We start from the raw sequence: 16,241 nt of genomic DNA on the forward strand, positions 1-16,241 counted from the left end.
ATCCCCCGTATAGCCTTAACAGACTGTTGGAGCAAGTGCTGTTAGCGAGCACCGACCGCCTTTGTCTCCCTAGTGGTGATGTTTACACATTGCACCAGGTACTCGTTTGAGGCTGAATCGACCTTGGGAAAGCTCAGGACTGGATTTGCTTCTTCACATCAAAATCAATCCAGTAGTCGAAGAGAAAGGATTTTCAGACAAAAAAAGGTTAAACTTCTGCATAACATATCAGAAGGCTTCAATGCTTTCAAGGCATGGGCAGGACATCATAAGAATACTTTAAATGCAATAATTTGCTACAGAGCTGCTTATTACCCATATACTTCAATACCACGTTAATAACCCCTAATTTTCCAGACTGTATGCATATGAAAACTGTTACATTTAATAGCAATAGAGTTGAATTGTGTTTCGTATTTGTGCTGAGAAACATGCAATATAATGGGTCGGTTAAAGCCCAGCTTAGCTGGGTGCCTTTCCCATCTGCTTGTCGTGTGCCCTTCCAGACTGGCCTGCGCCCTTGAAGGCTACCAAAACAAGCTCCTCTAATTGAATTAAAATGAATAAAATAAGCTAGATATAATTACCGTCTGGATTGCATTTCTAAATGTGAGGATTGATTTGCAATGTGCCTGTGATGTTATTTCACCACTTACGGATTTGAAGCGATTCATAAGCGCATGCGACTAATGCGCACATGGACACGTGAACATGCACAAGTGTAAATTAATAGTCATATACTGTCAAGCCCTTCGTCAGTCTATTGCCTGCCCCGTGAGGGGGGGGGGGGCACCGGGGGCTGTTCTCATCATACTTCGCCACACTGATCCCCGAGCGTTGGTCACTACGTAGAAAACTACGTGGTGAAAATCCTTGCCCGATATAGGTTAACAGAAAAAAAAACCTAAATTAGTTTATCCTGTATCAGTTGGAACAGCCAAATCCTAGAGGGCAGAACTTTGGCAGATACCTCCAGCGTATAATCGTATCTCATCTAATCTAGGTTCATCTAATCTTGTCTATTGTGGCAACTTATTAGCGATGGGCCGCACACAAGGATATAATCACCAGCTGCCACCGACATATGGGGGACACCGGCTTTCACTTGAGGCCACACATCCCACTGCTCAGCAGGCCTTCGAATACGATTTGATCAACGTGGCCAGAATAAACCAAGCAGATAATGCTGCTGCAGTGTAATGCTTTACTGAGAAATTGGGGGTTGCCTTCCATGTTATTGACTCGTGCATCTGAACCGGCCCTGGGCATCCTTCTCCCTTTCACCTACTCGCAACTGTGTTTAGTTTGTTGTTTGTCCTTCCCCCGCACCTCCGATTGGCACAGTTGTCTACGTACGGTGCGAAAGAAATGCAACGTACACACATACATACGACTGGCACGAGGGAAGGCCATCATTGAGCAGAGGACTGACAAAGGGCTATATATAATCATGTAATTTTGATTGTGATATGGAGCTGATTTTTTGTTAATGTATTATTTATGTACAAGTAATTTCTGTAGAAGATTGTAAGATAATAGAAAATAGACTTGACAATTTACATTAGTATTCATTTAAATGGCCTGAAAATAAACTTTGCACTGCTACTCTCATGGGTTGTTTTTGCTGAACAATGAAAAAATATGTCTTTAAAAAAGTTATTTTAGACGAAAAACACCAGATGATATTCAAGGAAAGTTGTCAGCAGTTGGTCAATTCTTGTATCGCCAGACACGATTTTTTTCTCACGTTTTCTCACACGTAGTTCGTAGTTACAACGCAAAGTGTTATTTAAAGTAAGATAAACGGCAGGCTGCACGGCAGGCTTTCGTGTCTAATCCTGTTGTGCACATGCTGTCATGCTCTTCTTGAGCAATGTTTAATTCAACGTTTAGTAATTGCACATGACATAGTTCAGTTCTGCAACCGAGAATGTGAACAGAATTCATAAACTATGACAGCTTGCACTCTTTTCCTAAGGCATTTCCTTTGGGCTGTTCTTTTAAGAACAAACATGCAGCAAAAAAACTCCTGCAACTGAGACATTTTAAATAAAATATCAATGGCCCCTTGAGGATGGTGGTGATGTGTTACGACCCAATGCTAAAATCAAGCAGGATAAGCAAGTCAGAGGCCGGCATGTTCTGTTTCTGTAGCAGCCAAAGACACACGTTATGAAACATAAATAAATCACAGATTGTCTATTTCTAGAGCAATGCCTGCGATATTCTCAACGCAAAATACCGCAAACGGCAATTCTACGCTTTAACGCTGCAGAAGCAATACTGTTCTATATTTGGAAGACGAACTAAGAAAGCACAGCCAAACACAAATGTCCGTAACCTGCATTTCATTGGTTTAAAAACTCGGCGTGATCACCAACGCAGCTGCGCCATTGGTTGAATACACCTTGAAGGTCTCCTTATCAACCTCCGCTTCAGTAATGTCCTTTGGTGCAGCACAAAGTCACTGGTGCCATGCTGGTGCTAACCCTTGAAACCGCGATTCCCTTGGATTTAATGCAATTGTCACCTTGCGGCACGAGAAATCAGGCGGTACTGAAAAGGGGAGGACTACAGTTGAATTGCTTGGTGCGCGCTTGCGTGCAATGCGATTTGTGCTCGTGTGTACCCGCGTGTGAGAGAGCATTTGCGGGCGCAAGCAATGAAGGCTCGCTGATTGGACTGGTCTGTTCCGCTTGTCTTGTTTATGCAGCAATTGTACAACTTGTAGAAGTACAAAGAAGGTGACTTATGTGAGCAATGCATCTCTTTAGGGAAAATAAATTTTGGCAAAAGTTTTAGCTTCCCTCATTTTTCAGTGAAATACATCCCACAGCCAACTACTGACGATGAATACAAACCAGTTGCACAAGCCTGAATTAAAAAAAAACATCTATCACTCTAACATTTATATAAAAGACAGTTACTTTAAAACTTGCATTTTTAAGCAAAAGATTTGTAAAAAAAATTATGAAAAAAATGCAAATGAACAGTTCGAATATAATTTAAATATGATTTTTTAAAATGAAATCATTATACACGGACCCATGTAAATCCAGTGCAGAATGAAGGGCTCTCCCCACAGTGTGTTGGCCATGGGTGGTTGTTTGACCGTACTTCACCACGACACTGGTCAGCGTCAGTTAGTGAAGGGGGAGGAGACGCAAGGCCAGTTGAGTTATCGCTCGTTGTTGATGGCAGCCACCACCACCGAGATTCGAACACCCCGGTCAGCGAGCTCAGAGCACCGTGGCACTAAACACTGAGCAACCAAACCCTAACTGCCCACCCGATGCGCGTGGGGAATTTGTGCAAATTGTTCAGTCAGCAAATGCAGGACAGGTTGGAGTCCTGAGGTCAACGCCATTTCCACAAGATCTCCAAATATGAGCACGCCGCTTGTTTTATGGACAACAGGGCTTGCAGGAATGCCGACTGGGCTTCCCAATTACAAGGTCCATATGGTGCGGCGTGATTCATTGCGTGGATGTGGTTAATGTCTTGTTGCTTCGAGTGCTAAGTGGGCCGCGGAGAAGTAACATCACATTTGGACAAAAGTTACCAACTGCTCATGCATCTGCTTGTGGGTGGCCTTCTTTCTCCCTCGCATAGTTCTTGAAATAAAGGGCAACGCTTCATAGCCGATCTCAGTGGTCTGTAAACATTCTGGGGCACAGCTGTAGCGTCGTACAAAGTGGCGCCTGCTCAACACGCAGCCATTCGGAGAGAGAGAAGTCACACTCCCAGAAAGTAGGAAGATTGTGGCAGCTGAACAGAAAAAAATGTAAGTCTAATGGATGCATGGAACCAATGGGTTTCACAAAACTCATGATAGGTTGCCTGTAAGTCCTCACGCAATTAAAAAAGGAGTGTAATGTTTGAAAACAGCTTCGACTTATAGCGCTACAAGTAAGCTACTCTAACTCCATACTATTATAATTAAAGAGGCAAAACTTTAAATAAATAAATTATTGATGCACGATGGACTCATTTAACGTGAAAGCCAAGTAATGGTAGAGTGAACGAGCAAGTGTGTGTGTGTGCGTATTAAAATTCACCATGGTATTATAACCTCCTAGCGACGCTTTGTAAAAACAATAATGCAGTGAACTTCACTTGTCACAGTTGTAGCATGAAATTTGAAGATTTGAAGCAGACTCTTTTTTTTGGCTTTTATGGTTCTTACAACTTAAATTGTGTAAATTCAGGTATTCTAAGTTGAAATAAAAATATACACTTCTGAAAAGAACACGTCTGAAATGATTATGCGACTCTTTCTCGATGAAACGCACCCCCCTCACACCCCACGCAATTAAAACGTGAATTTAGAGGTCCGAAAAATGCTGTAAATATTTGTACAAAATACAGTGCCCCTTACATAAAACCTGACGATCCGTATGCCTTACATGTGCATCAGCTGCCTGTTCGTTAAAACCTTCGGACTGTAACTCATGTTGATGTTGAGCAAGCTGAACAAACAAGCTGACCAACAACATGTACAGTGTTTGAGGAGTAGATTTCCAAATTCTTCTTGAACACCAGAGGCTGATTTTTATACAAAGTGTTATTTATGGCCTTTTCCTTTTCCTCCGCTGTGAAAAATTAAAACATCTCAGCGAGCCTCCTGCCAAAAAGGTTCACGTTGATTTAAACGGTCCAATATAAAATAACAATAACACGTAAAAATTTAGTAATGCTGATAAAATAAAGATTTCTATATCAGAGTGAAAACCCCGCACAACTATGATGCATTGCACATTGGGGGAAGAGAAAACCCACCCACCAGTTGTTTATGTATTAAATGATTTCACGTTCCGATATCGCTTAGAATAACCACAGTTTATCCACAAGTTCAAGATTGCAGCAAAAAATACTCGACGCTGTTTGAGGCCACCAGAAACAACAAACAGGGTTGCTTCTGTGGGTGGCAACCTGAACCATAATTAGTTAGAACCGTTATCCACCTTAATCTGAAAACGATACACACAATGTGGTCTATACCCATGCATAATAGCCTCGGGCAAATATCTTCCCATTAAGCTTCATGGACTGTTGGGCAAAGTGCTGTGAGTGAGTATCTATTAAGGTCTGTGGTGTGGGACAGCCCCATGATCTGGCTACATTTGTCTCCAGAGGGTCGATCTTTACACAATGTACTCAGCGCTCCTTTAAGGGGGGGGGCGGTGGAGGGTGGTGGGGGGTGGTGGGGGTGGTGGGGGGAAGAAAACCAAGAGAGGTTCAGACTCTACTTGCAGGTTTTGTTAACCATGGCTGGAAATGTAACCCAGGTCACTGGTATTGCGGTGCAGGGAAGCGATTCAATGCACAGCTGTTCCACACCCATGCACACATACATATACACATGATGCACACTACTAGGCCACACACGTTTAGTCACTTAGTCATACAAAATAATGAACGTTTTCTTTTAGTAGCAACTTTGACAACAGATGCATAGCGGTCAATATAAACCACTGCTCATTCCAGCATTTGCAGCCTTCAGTTACTGCTATTAATCAAACGTTCTCTGTCCTCGGTTAAGGGTGTCTCAAACTAATGCAAGTGTCTGACGCTTGATTGATTGCTGTGGAAATACCATTAATGATACCCTCAACACAAGAGCTGGCTAGCATCACCTGCCCGCACGCTCCTTTGAGGCTGCGAGTAAGCCTTCATTTTTTTTACCTTTCCGTGCCAGCAGACATGGGTAAAGGTGCAGCCATGCAATGGCCTCCTTACGTCACTGCTGGCGGAAAGACGGCCACTACAGCAATCGCGTTCGTCTTCACTTCAGCACGTGCCACAAGGCACCAAAATATCCGCGCTTGTGTTGACACGCAAGGCTCCACGAGCATTGATTCGAAAAATTAAATAAATTACATCGATGGGCTCTTAGCCCTGCAGAAAATGAAGCAAAAAACTCGGGTATCGAGGCGACGATTGCGGCTGGGGAAACGACGACGTACCCTGGCAGGGCGAGGTGAGGCAATGGTCCTTCAGCAGGGTGCAATTTGTTCCTTCAAAGTTCTCCGAGCAGTGGCAGAAGTAGTCGCCGGTGGGGAGGTTCGCACACCGGGCCCCGTTCTGGCATGGGTTCGGGACGCAGAGGTCCACGTCCAGCTGAGGACAAAACAAAGACAAAGATCCCCCGTATATTCTTAACAGACTGTTGGGGAAAGTGCTGTTAGCGATCACCTATGAAGGCCAGAACGGCACACGAAGGGGTGGGTGGCCACCACCACGCCCAGTCGCCTTTGTCTCCCTAGTGGCAATGTTTTTACACACCGCACAGGTACTCATTTGAGGCTGAGTCAACCTAAGGGAGGCCAAGGACCGGTTTCAGATAATTATTACTGATGTTGGCCATTAGCGGGAATCGAACGCGGGTTGCTAGGTTTGTAGCGCGGCGCGCTAACCACTACACTACCGCTCCCCAGCTGAGGAAGACACACACGCGTAAGCGAGCAGCCACGGTGTTGACGCGTACGAGACATCAACTGTTTAAACAGAACAGGGGGTGGCCCAGGGGAAGTTCAGCTGCCACGCTTCCCTCTGTTACTTCCTTCCGGCTGCCAGAGCACCCCACTTGTTCGTTGTTCTTCTTAGAACGACGAACTAAGTGTACCGCCTCCTGTCCTGCACGATGTCCGACGTTGTCGCTCCACATCCTGGGAGCTTCTTCAGGAACTAAACCCACAGTGGGACGTCACACAACGGCTGACATTCTATAGCTGCGAAGGGTTTTCACGGTTGTGCCATCGAGCTCTCTGACACGTGTTCGGGATGTGCCATGTAATGTCTGGCATGATGTTCGACGTTTCGTGCTACGTCATGGTAGCTTCTTCAGCAACTAAATTCAGTTCCTAAAGAAGCTCCTAGCATGTTTGTTGCTCAAATAAACAACAAGTCACTGGAACTTGTGTTCATGATGTGATGGTCATGCTGCCATTTCTATGAGGCTCTGACAGAGTTCAATTGGTCACCTATATCGTCCGTCTGGTAATCTTAAAACGCTGACAAGTCTAATAAAATATTGCCAGGGGTAGCATTACACAGTCGAGGTTCATAGGAGATTACTTCAGCTGCTTACCGCAAACGCCAAGAGTGGGTGAATGCAGCCAAAACAAGCAGGTTAAGCAAACCAAATGTTATATTTTTATCTTCGAGATGACAAATTCCTCTGTGTGGTTCTTGGCTGCCTGATTATAAAATGGGTGCAGCTTTTCTGGCCAGGACATTACTTTTTGAGCAGTAAATGTACACAATCCCTTCAGGAGATGGCATTCTTAATGGACCTGTTGTCTTTTATACACTGTCTTCCCCAATTAATCAACTCTTGATATGAACGCAACACAGTGAGGGCCAATGACATTCCAGTAAGCGCGCTGTCAATTTTACAGAAGCTTCTTGAGGAATGACAAAATGCGGCGTTTTAGGGTAACACACTGGAAACTTATAAAAGCAGCTAACTTCCTTCAGCTATTCGCACATTACTTCAAATATTTATTGAAATGTATAAAAAATGTGTTACATTGCTAAATCCTCTGCAAAAGTTGAGTAAAACTAAGTTCTTGCTCAAGTATACAGCTCTGAACAAGTGGTGGAAATTTCACATTCCTCTGCCCGGGGGCAGCTGAGTTTTTTTTTATATATAAGAAAACCACTGTTGACGTCCCTGCAAAGTGGTGCACTGATTTGATCGACCCAAGAGGGGATGATGGGCTGAGTCAAACTCCCATCCAGGATTTGAACTCGCAAACTTTCCAATTTGTGAGCCGCTCGCTCCTACCGCTGAGTCAGCCGGCCGATAACCCAGCTTTGCGCCTGATCCATCGCATTTTCGCAGACAGCGTAAAAAAAAGCGGAAATAACGTCACGGGTAGACAATTAATATGGACGGGACAAATTATTTAACAGGATAATTATTCGTGCATACTTGCAACGGTGTTCAGAAGATGACATAACCTAGAGAGTTGGGGATAGGGCAAAAATTATATTTACAAAAATCATTCCAATATCGGTAGGAGACCTGAGCACTTTATAATATACTAGTGGAAGTACCCAGCTTTGCCCGGGTGAAAAATATATTTCTTAAAAACCTTACATATATATACACAGATACTAAGGTATTGTCAAAGCCCGGTGGGCTGTTTGTACATTTCTCCACCAACAAATATATAAGAGGCTTTCACAAGTCCAAAAAGTTGTAGAAAGTGTGGGGTAAATAGTTGATGTCAAAAGGTTTCCGAAAATTGCGGTCTCCCCCCCCTCAAAAAATATCTTTACCCCTCGTAGGTATATATACTAACAACACCTTACATACAACAGAGGAAGTGGTATCTATTGACTCTGTAGTAGTATCTACTGACTGTACAGTAGTATCAACTGAGCCAGTAGTAGCAACTGAATGTGTAGTAGTATTTAGCAGAGGTGGGACAAAGTCATTGTTATGCAAGTCCAAGTCGAGTCGCAAGTCATCAAATTCATGACTCGAGTCTGACTCGAGTCCAAGTCACATGACTCGAGTCCACATCTCATAGGTGGGACAAAGTCATTGTTATGCAAGTCCAAGTCGAGTCGCAAGTCATCAAATTCATGACTCGAGTCTGACTCGAGTCCAAGTCACATGACTCGAGTCCACACCTCTGGTATTTAGTGACTGTAATAACTACTGACCATAGTAGTATTTACTGGGCCTACAGTAGTATCTACCGACTATATACTCGTAACGACTAACTGTATAGTATCTGCTGACTCTATAGTTGTATCCACTGACTATAGTAGTAACTACAAAATCTATAGCAGTATCTACTCACTCTATAATAGTATCTACTGACTCTAGTAGCTACTCACCGTGGTAGTATGTACTGACTGTATAGTAGTATATACTGACTGTAGCAGTATTGACTGACTGTAGCGGTATATACTGACTGTTTTAGTATTTACTATAGCGGTATCTACCAACTCGATAGCAGTATCTACTATCGCTACAGCAGTGTATACCGACTGAGGTCGTACCTGCTATCACTACAGCAGTGCATACTGCTGTGTTGGTACCTGTTATGATGACAGCAGTGCATATTGTGGTGGAACCTGCTATGACTACAGCAGTGCATACTGCTGTGGTGGTATCTGCTATGATAAGAGGAGTACATATTGTGGTGGTGGTACCTGGTATGATAACAGCAGTGCATATTGACTGTACTCATCATTCACCCTCACCATTCACCACTCACAACTCACCACTCACCACTCCCACTCACTATTCACCATTCACCCTCACAACTCACCACTCACCAACCTCCCTCACCAATCTCCCTCACCACTCACCCTCACCACTCACCCTCACCACTCACCAATCACCACTCACCCTCACCACTCACTCTCACCACTAACCCTCACCACTAACCCTCACCACTCTCACTCACCACTCTCCCTCACCACTCATCACTCACTCTCACCATTCACCCTCACCATTCAGCCTCACCACTTACCCTCACCACTCAACCTCACCACTCACCGTCACAACCACCACTCACCCTCACCACTCAACTTCACCCTCACTACTCACCATTCATCCTCACCCATCACCACTGACCAATCACCACTCACCACTCTCCACTAACCCTCACCACTCAACCTCACCACTCACCCTCAAAACTAACCACTCTCTCACCACTCACCCTCACCACTCACCCTCACCACTCACCCCTAACCGCTCACCACTCACCCATCACCACTCACAACCGCAACTCACCCTCACCACTCATCCTCACCACTCACCCTCACAACAACCACTCACCCTCACCAATCACCCTGACCACTCACCACTCATCCTCACCAATCACACCCTCACCAATCACCACTCACCCGCACTGCTCACCCTCACCACTCACGCTCCCCCTCACCACTCTCCCCCTCACTAATCACCACTCATAACCGCCACTCACCCTCACCACTCACCTCTCTCCCCCTCACCACTCTCCCCCTCACCACTCTCCCCCTCACCACTCTCCCCCTCACCACTCTCCCCCTCACCACTCTCCCCCTCACCACATGTTAAGGGCGATCCTAAAGGAATCTACAACCTTCGATGATTCATTTGCGCGATTCAAAGAATCGATTCCTGGCGCATAGGAGGTTTCCATTTTTAATTACAGAGTTTTATTTTCATTCTTATGTTATGTTTTAAAGTTTTCAGGAGTTTTTACTTATATTTTAGCCCCGGTCAACGCCGGATATTTCCCATTCGTAGCAGTTTATATCAACTCTATAACCAACTAATATTAAACGGAAATAAGGCGATTCTAAATGAATCTACAACCTTCGATTCCTTTTCGCGATTCAGATAATCGATTCTTGGCGCGGTCGGGTTTAGAGTTCTAGTTACACAGTTGTATTTTCATTGGGATGTTATGTTTTAAAGTTTTCAGAAGATTTTAAATGTATTTTTCCCCCGGGCAACGCTGGGTATATCGAGTTTATACCACAAAGTCGACGCCTGACAGAGTTGCGTGTCGAGGCCTAGTACCGTGCAGAGCCTCCGGCCTCGCCTAGATTGCCCACTCGGCTGAGGCTGGGTACTGGGGCCGTTAACCCCCCCCCCCCCGCGCTACAATAATACTGTCTAATCGCTATAATTTTATTATCTACCGACCCTATAATAGTAATTGCACACATTGGGGTGGGGGGGGGAGTGAAGAGGACGTGAAACTTTGATGAATTTACCTCAGAATCGCGTGTTAATGCGTGCGCATATTTTTAACGGGAATTCAAAATGGCGTCCACCCCGCAGCGAACGCGTTGCTACCCGTTGCCAGGGGCAACCGCCGTGGTCCGTGCTGGCCGGCGATAGTAAATAAATAAATAAAGCGTTAAATAAATAAATAAAAATCGCACTAAATCGATAATCGGTCCGATTTAAAGTTTAGAGACGAAAAATCGGAAATGCCTAAGTTTACCGCGGGGCCGGGGGCGTGCCCACCTGCAAAATTTAATCTCGCCGAACCCCACGGCCCGAGAGCTAAATCCCCCGGTAGGGAGCGTACGCAGACGGATGGACGGACGGACGGACGGACAGACAAAAAATGAATTATATAGGTTAGATATAACAGAGCAGCACATTCACATATACATTCAATGGCAGCAGCTGATTTCAACGAAAGTAGACAACCACTGGATGAGCATTAAAGCATTTTTGAAAGCCTCTTTTGAAAGAGGCGCACAATGTGGCTGTGAATTGTTGGTACGTATGTACAGTACACACGCGAGTGCTGCCATGGGCACACACGCAGCGAGCACAGCGTATGTGGCAGCCCACCGGGGGTCCAAGAATTTGGCCAAAAGTGAAAAATGTAAAAAATCTAAATAACTTGAAACACGAATAATACCTCAAGGAGATCAAGCGTGCTCTCAAGGTTGGAGGTCATCAAGGATACCAACCGTCACACCTCGCCATCACTACTTTCCCCCTGCTAGATGCGAAATTAAGACCTGTCATTAACGACTATAAATACATTTAAAAAGTATGAACTACTTCAGGAAATTATCTGTCTTAAATTAGACTTCTTATATTCTTGAAAATATACTGCCCTACTCTTAATAATTAATGTCTATAATTATTTAGGTTCATTGTTAATGCCCACAGAGTGCTTGATTGCCATTCCATGAGATTCATAGGGTTCTACAACTGTATGTTGAACTTTTTTTGCACCGCAAGGAGCCATCCATTTAGTCCGTACGCATGGAGGGGGTGTTAACCCAAATGTGTACGCTTGCATATGGGGAGTCTATTGGCAATGTGCGTATGCATAGAAAATGGGGGAGGGGGGGGGTGAAGCCTCGATAATAATTTGTCTACATTGGCCTTCAAATTAGTTAGATAGTCCGGCAGTGGACTGTTTGCTTAAACACGTTAATATTATTCATCCTTGATCGTTTCTGCGTGGATTAAATATCGGCCATTCTATAGGATTCGGGGGGGGGGTCAAGTTTTGATAGATTTTTGCATAAGTCCAAAATGGATGGCCCCTAAGTAGTCAACCGCGCTAATCGGAGGTGAGGAGCAGAGTTCCAGTGGCTTTCTAATCTCTGAAGGAAGAGCGTTCCAGATGGTCGCAGAAGCGCAATGCAGTGAACGTCTTTATTTGATGGTTAGCCAAAAGCCGCTGTGAAAATAACTGGAGTTCGCATGATGGTTGATGCTCCTTTACAAGATCCGCAAGGTATTGTGGTTCAGTTGTGGCGAGCACTTTGCGTGTAAAGACTGCACAGGTTGCGCTGCTGTAGATCTCTATAGCGTGATTTTTTGTCGTGTCGTGTGTTGTTGGGCACAATATTCCACGTTTCGCTACACGTGCCGGGAACTTCCTTCAGTCAGTTCAAGAAAAAGCCTCCAGCATGTGCAGTGAAACGTCGGACATCACGCCAAACAAACACATGGTACAGTCCGAACACACGTTGGACAGCTGTTCTCAGGGTTCGTCATCAACGCCAGAGCCTGGCGGACGCAAATCCACGGCATCGTTGGGATTCACAGGGCTCCATACACGTGCCTCAGGTGCGCGGATGGGGATCGCACACCTCGCTTCGAGAACAAACGCAGCACTTACTTCGCAGCTGTCGCCGGCAAAGCCGTCTGTGCAAATGCAGTAGTAGGAATCGATGGCGTCTCTGCACTGGCCGCCGTTGAGGCACGGGCGCGAAGCACACTCGTCCACCTCCGTCTCGCAGCGTCTGCCTGTGTAGCCCGGCTTGCACTCGCAGCTGTAATCGTTCGGCAGGTCCTGCGAGAGTGGGACGACGTTGTACCGCGACGTGTGGAATATTGCCGTTTGCGGTGTAGTCTACTTTGCATTTACTTCGTTTCAGCGGTGTTTTGCGATTGTGTTTCCCATCACAAATGGAAACATTTCATGGCACAGTGCTACAGTATTTAAAAAGAAAAATGAATTCTGTGTAAGTATCTCCGTGAATGCACTTTTCGAATAGGTGCTCGCTAACAGCACTTGCCCCTACAGTCTGTGAAGGCTAAATGGGGGATATTTATCTTTATCTTTGTACTCATTAATAAGGAAGCTAAGTTAATGGGGAATTTAAAAATGCTGTGAGCATTAAGCTGCAATATAAGTCTTTACTCTTAACCATTAACGGCGTCCGTAATAACAAGCCCATGTACAATTACTTGGGTCAAGCTGCAGAGGCAATAACCCACAGCTGTAAGGAGGCAGTATGAGGCTTTTGGTATTATATGCTCCCCCAACATGTATATGTATAAGACTTAGGTTGCAGTCTAAATACACGTAAAGTCTCATGTCCTAAGGCATCGGCGCCCAGAAGACGATTAATTGTAAGTGAATGCACATGACGATGAGACAATGCAATGAAATGTCTTCAGAGGAAGTGTGTTTGTGGGTCGAGATTTACCTTGCACGTTCCTCCATTTAAGCACTTCCCCTCACAGTCATTGACATCTGGTGAAATGAAAGAGAACAGATAGAAGATCGTTACTATGATTCCTAAAAATCTGTCTCTAAGCAGGCAATAGAGGGCACACGTGCATTAGGTGTGTTGCACATTTGCAATGCACTAAAGATTGGAGACCTCTGCATATCGATGTGTCTGTGATTTTTTGTATGTGTATTGCTTAACCAATCAATTACAAGTCATGAATTACTTGACAACCCATCATTCTCAAATTGAATATTCTCCCAACGTCCATTATGGATATGGGATGACCAGGGTACAATAAAACATCTATTGGGCAGCATGAAAATATATATCAATCGACCACATCAAGTCTCAAACCGGGTTCACCGTCGTTCAATATCCCCCCCCCCCTTTGTCAAGGCACGTGTTTGTGGCTTGGAGACATTGCGATGAAGTTATGGCCACAGGAAAGAGAGGTAGAGTCACATTTGCTGGTGGGGGGGCTGTTAAATGACAAACACTTTCAAGGTCATCGCGTCACTTGGCACAGAATCCAGAGGCAAGTGTTTGTCGAGCGCAGGCCTTTAATGAGGCCTGGCTCGAACGGCCCAGTGTCGCCATGGAATTGTTTACGGAGCACTCCAAAGGAAAGCCACCTCTCGCTGGCGGAGCAACCGCATTAACAACACAACATGCCGGTGCGCGCCGGAGCGTGGGCATTCATTGGTGGGACACTTGGTGTGCAGTGTTCCGACGCAGGGAACACACCCAGGCTAATTCTGCAATCCAGCCAGGTGGCTAATTGACACAGTGACCAACTGATGAATTGGAAAGTTGCATGCTTTAAATCCCCCCAAAGGATCAGGTTTCTCTGTCATAATTCCAGGGCTGATAAAAACTACTGCTTTGTGTGGGAGGGTGACAGTGCAGGCTGATTATGCCATGGGACTTTTGATTGTTTTCCTGGGAATTGGTCGATTTTTTCCCGAGTATTTTGTATGTGGGAGGAAATTGGAGTATCCGAAGCGTGTAAAGGAAAATAATCCCCACAGTTAGGTCAAGGACCTACTTTCTGTTCTGCCTTGCACAGTCAACCTTGTAGGCATGCTGCAAGGCATCTATCAAAAATGTTGAATTACATGCGTGTGCCACCGCACCTGACAGACCAGAAACCCAGGAATACAATCAGTTTGGCCCGGACATATCGAGATTGCAGCGAACATTCGATGGGCTTAAAGCATCTAAAATAAGATAGCGGCTCTGTTTAAAAAGCCAATTAAAAAAACCCAACAACTGGGCAGATACATCTAACAGGAGGATGAACGAGCATTCCTACAACGTATTTTTGCAGGTGGACCACCACAGTGAGGGCTTAGTGGGTCACGAGTCGGGTTTAAGCGTTCGAGAACCATTTTGCGACAAAAAAAAAAGAGGCGAGTGGTGCGCAAACGAGAGGGCTGTTGAGCCCTGCGCGTGCGACTCGAGTGCGCGCGGCAAAAGTGCAAACTCATGAAGAAGACGTGGTGATGATGGTTTTTTCCCTCCCCCTTTGCGGTCAACCGCAGCACCACTGCACTCGAGAACCACCACCAAAATTAGTTACGTCGTCAGGTGACACAAAGGAATTTTCACATCTTAATTAGGGAAATATAAGCTAAATATCACTGCTTTCCAGTTATGTTGGAAACATAAATATGTGGTAAAGAATTCAAGCCCCACCCCACTCCCTCGTGGGCTGTGCCGGTTAACTGCACTTGCCCCAACAGTCTGTTAAGGCTATACAGAGGATCTTTGTCTTTGTGTAGGCGTGGGAGGGCAGCACCAATTCTGATAGATCACTCGCTACTGATGTTAGCCGTGCACCTGGAATCAAACTCGGGTCACCGAGTCCATAGCGCACGCTTGCCACTGTACCACCCCTTTGATATATAACAATAATAGTGATGAAAATTCCCACTTATACATTTCAAGGTATTTCATATTTGGAAATGGTTGGTGGTTATTTTACAACGCGTTTGAAGTTACACGACATGAAATTTATTTGCCCTTTTAACTCCCGCGACAGAAACAAGCGGCCAGTCAGCAAAGTGCCGTTGTCCAAACCTGTTCATGATTAACCCCCATCCCCCTATTGTGGTGCATCGCAATGACTGCTCGAAAGAATGGGCTTTGCTGTATCTTAGAATCCTGCTGCTCAATCCTATACATGGTACCCTTTGCACCATGAATTGCAGCTGTAGATTTCGAGCGGCCATAGAATAACTCACGTGGCCATAGGATAATCAATGCATGAAATCATACACAAATAAAACGTAATGTATGCATTTTTATCGAATTATTGTTACATGCCTTGTTTATAGATGGATTCTTACATGCCTTGTTTATAGGTAAATAGGCAATAAATGTGGAATGTTTGGTCAATGTTGATTCAATTACTCAAAGCACGTGCCAAACGTTGGCCTGAGGTTGCACGTTATACTGGGTAATTGGGCGAAAGAATAGCATTGATTTCAGCGTCTATCGAAATGCACGTCTGTGTTTTTGTTTGACACCGATGATGCACGTGGGTGTGGAGGAGAGAGGTAAACCTACCAATGTCACAATTCTGTCCAGTCCACCCGGGCAGGCAACCACAGTAGTAGCCTCCGAAAAGGTTCTTGCAGGAGCGCGCGTGAACGCAAGGGTTGTCATCGCACTCGTCCGTATCTGTAAAAAGGCCGATGCGCAGACACCGCCAACGTCACCTTCAAGCACGCAAGGTGCTCATTGGAAAGGAAGGATTCCTTCGCACCTCCCTGAGATACGGAGGCGCG

At 45.2% G+C, this 16,241-nt stretch overlaps 1 protein-coding gene across 3 annotated transcripts in view; it reads right to left on the bottom strand.

The window, feature by feature from the left end:
- Nucleotides 1-16,241, bottom strand: part of LOC144723439 (protein jagged-1-like) — a 122,333-nt gene that overhangs the window by 29,432 nt on the left and 76,660 nt on the right. For all 3 annotated transcript variants that reach the window (XM_078602200.1, XM_078602199.1, XM_078602197.1), the window contains exons 10-13: nucleotides 16,021-16,134; nucleotides 13,426-13,472; nucleotides 12,612-12,785; nucleotides 5,967-6,120 (exon numbers count right to left, since the gene is read on the bottom strand). In XM_078602200.1, the coding sequence (XP_078458326.1) occupies nucleotides 5,967-6,120; nucleotides 12,612-12,785; nucleotides 13,426-13,472; nucleotides 16,021-16,134 (489 nt within the window). The remainder of the gene's footprint in view (nucleotides 1-5,966; nucleotides 6,121-12,611; nucleotides 12,786-13,425; nucleotides 13,473-16,020; nucleotides 16,135-16,241) is intronic.

The sequence above is a fragment of the Lampetra planeri genome, chromosome 18 (genome assembly GCF_965212315.1).
Source record: "Lampetra planeri chromosome 18, kcLamPlan1.2.h2, whole genome shotgun sequence".
Classification (NCBI taxonomy): domain Eukaryota; kingdom Metazoa; phylum Chordata; class Hyperoartia; order Petromyzontiformes; family Petromyzontidae; genus Lampetra; species Lampetra planeri.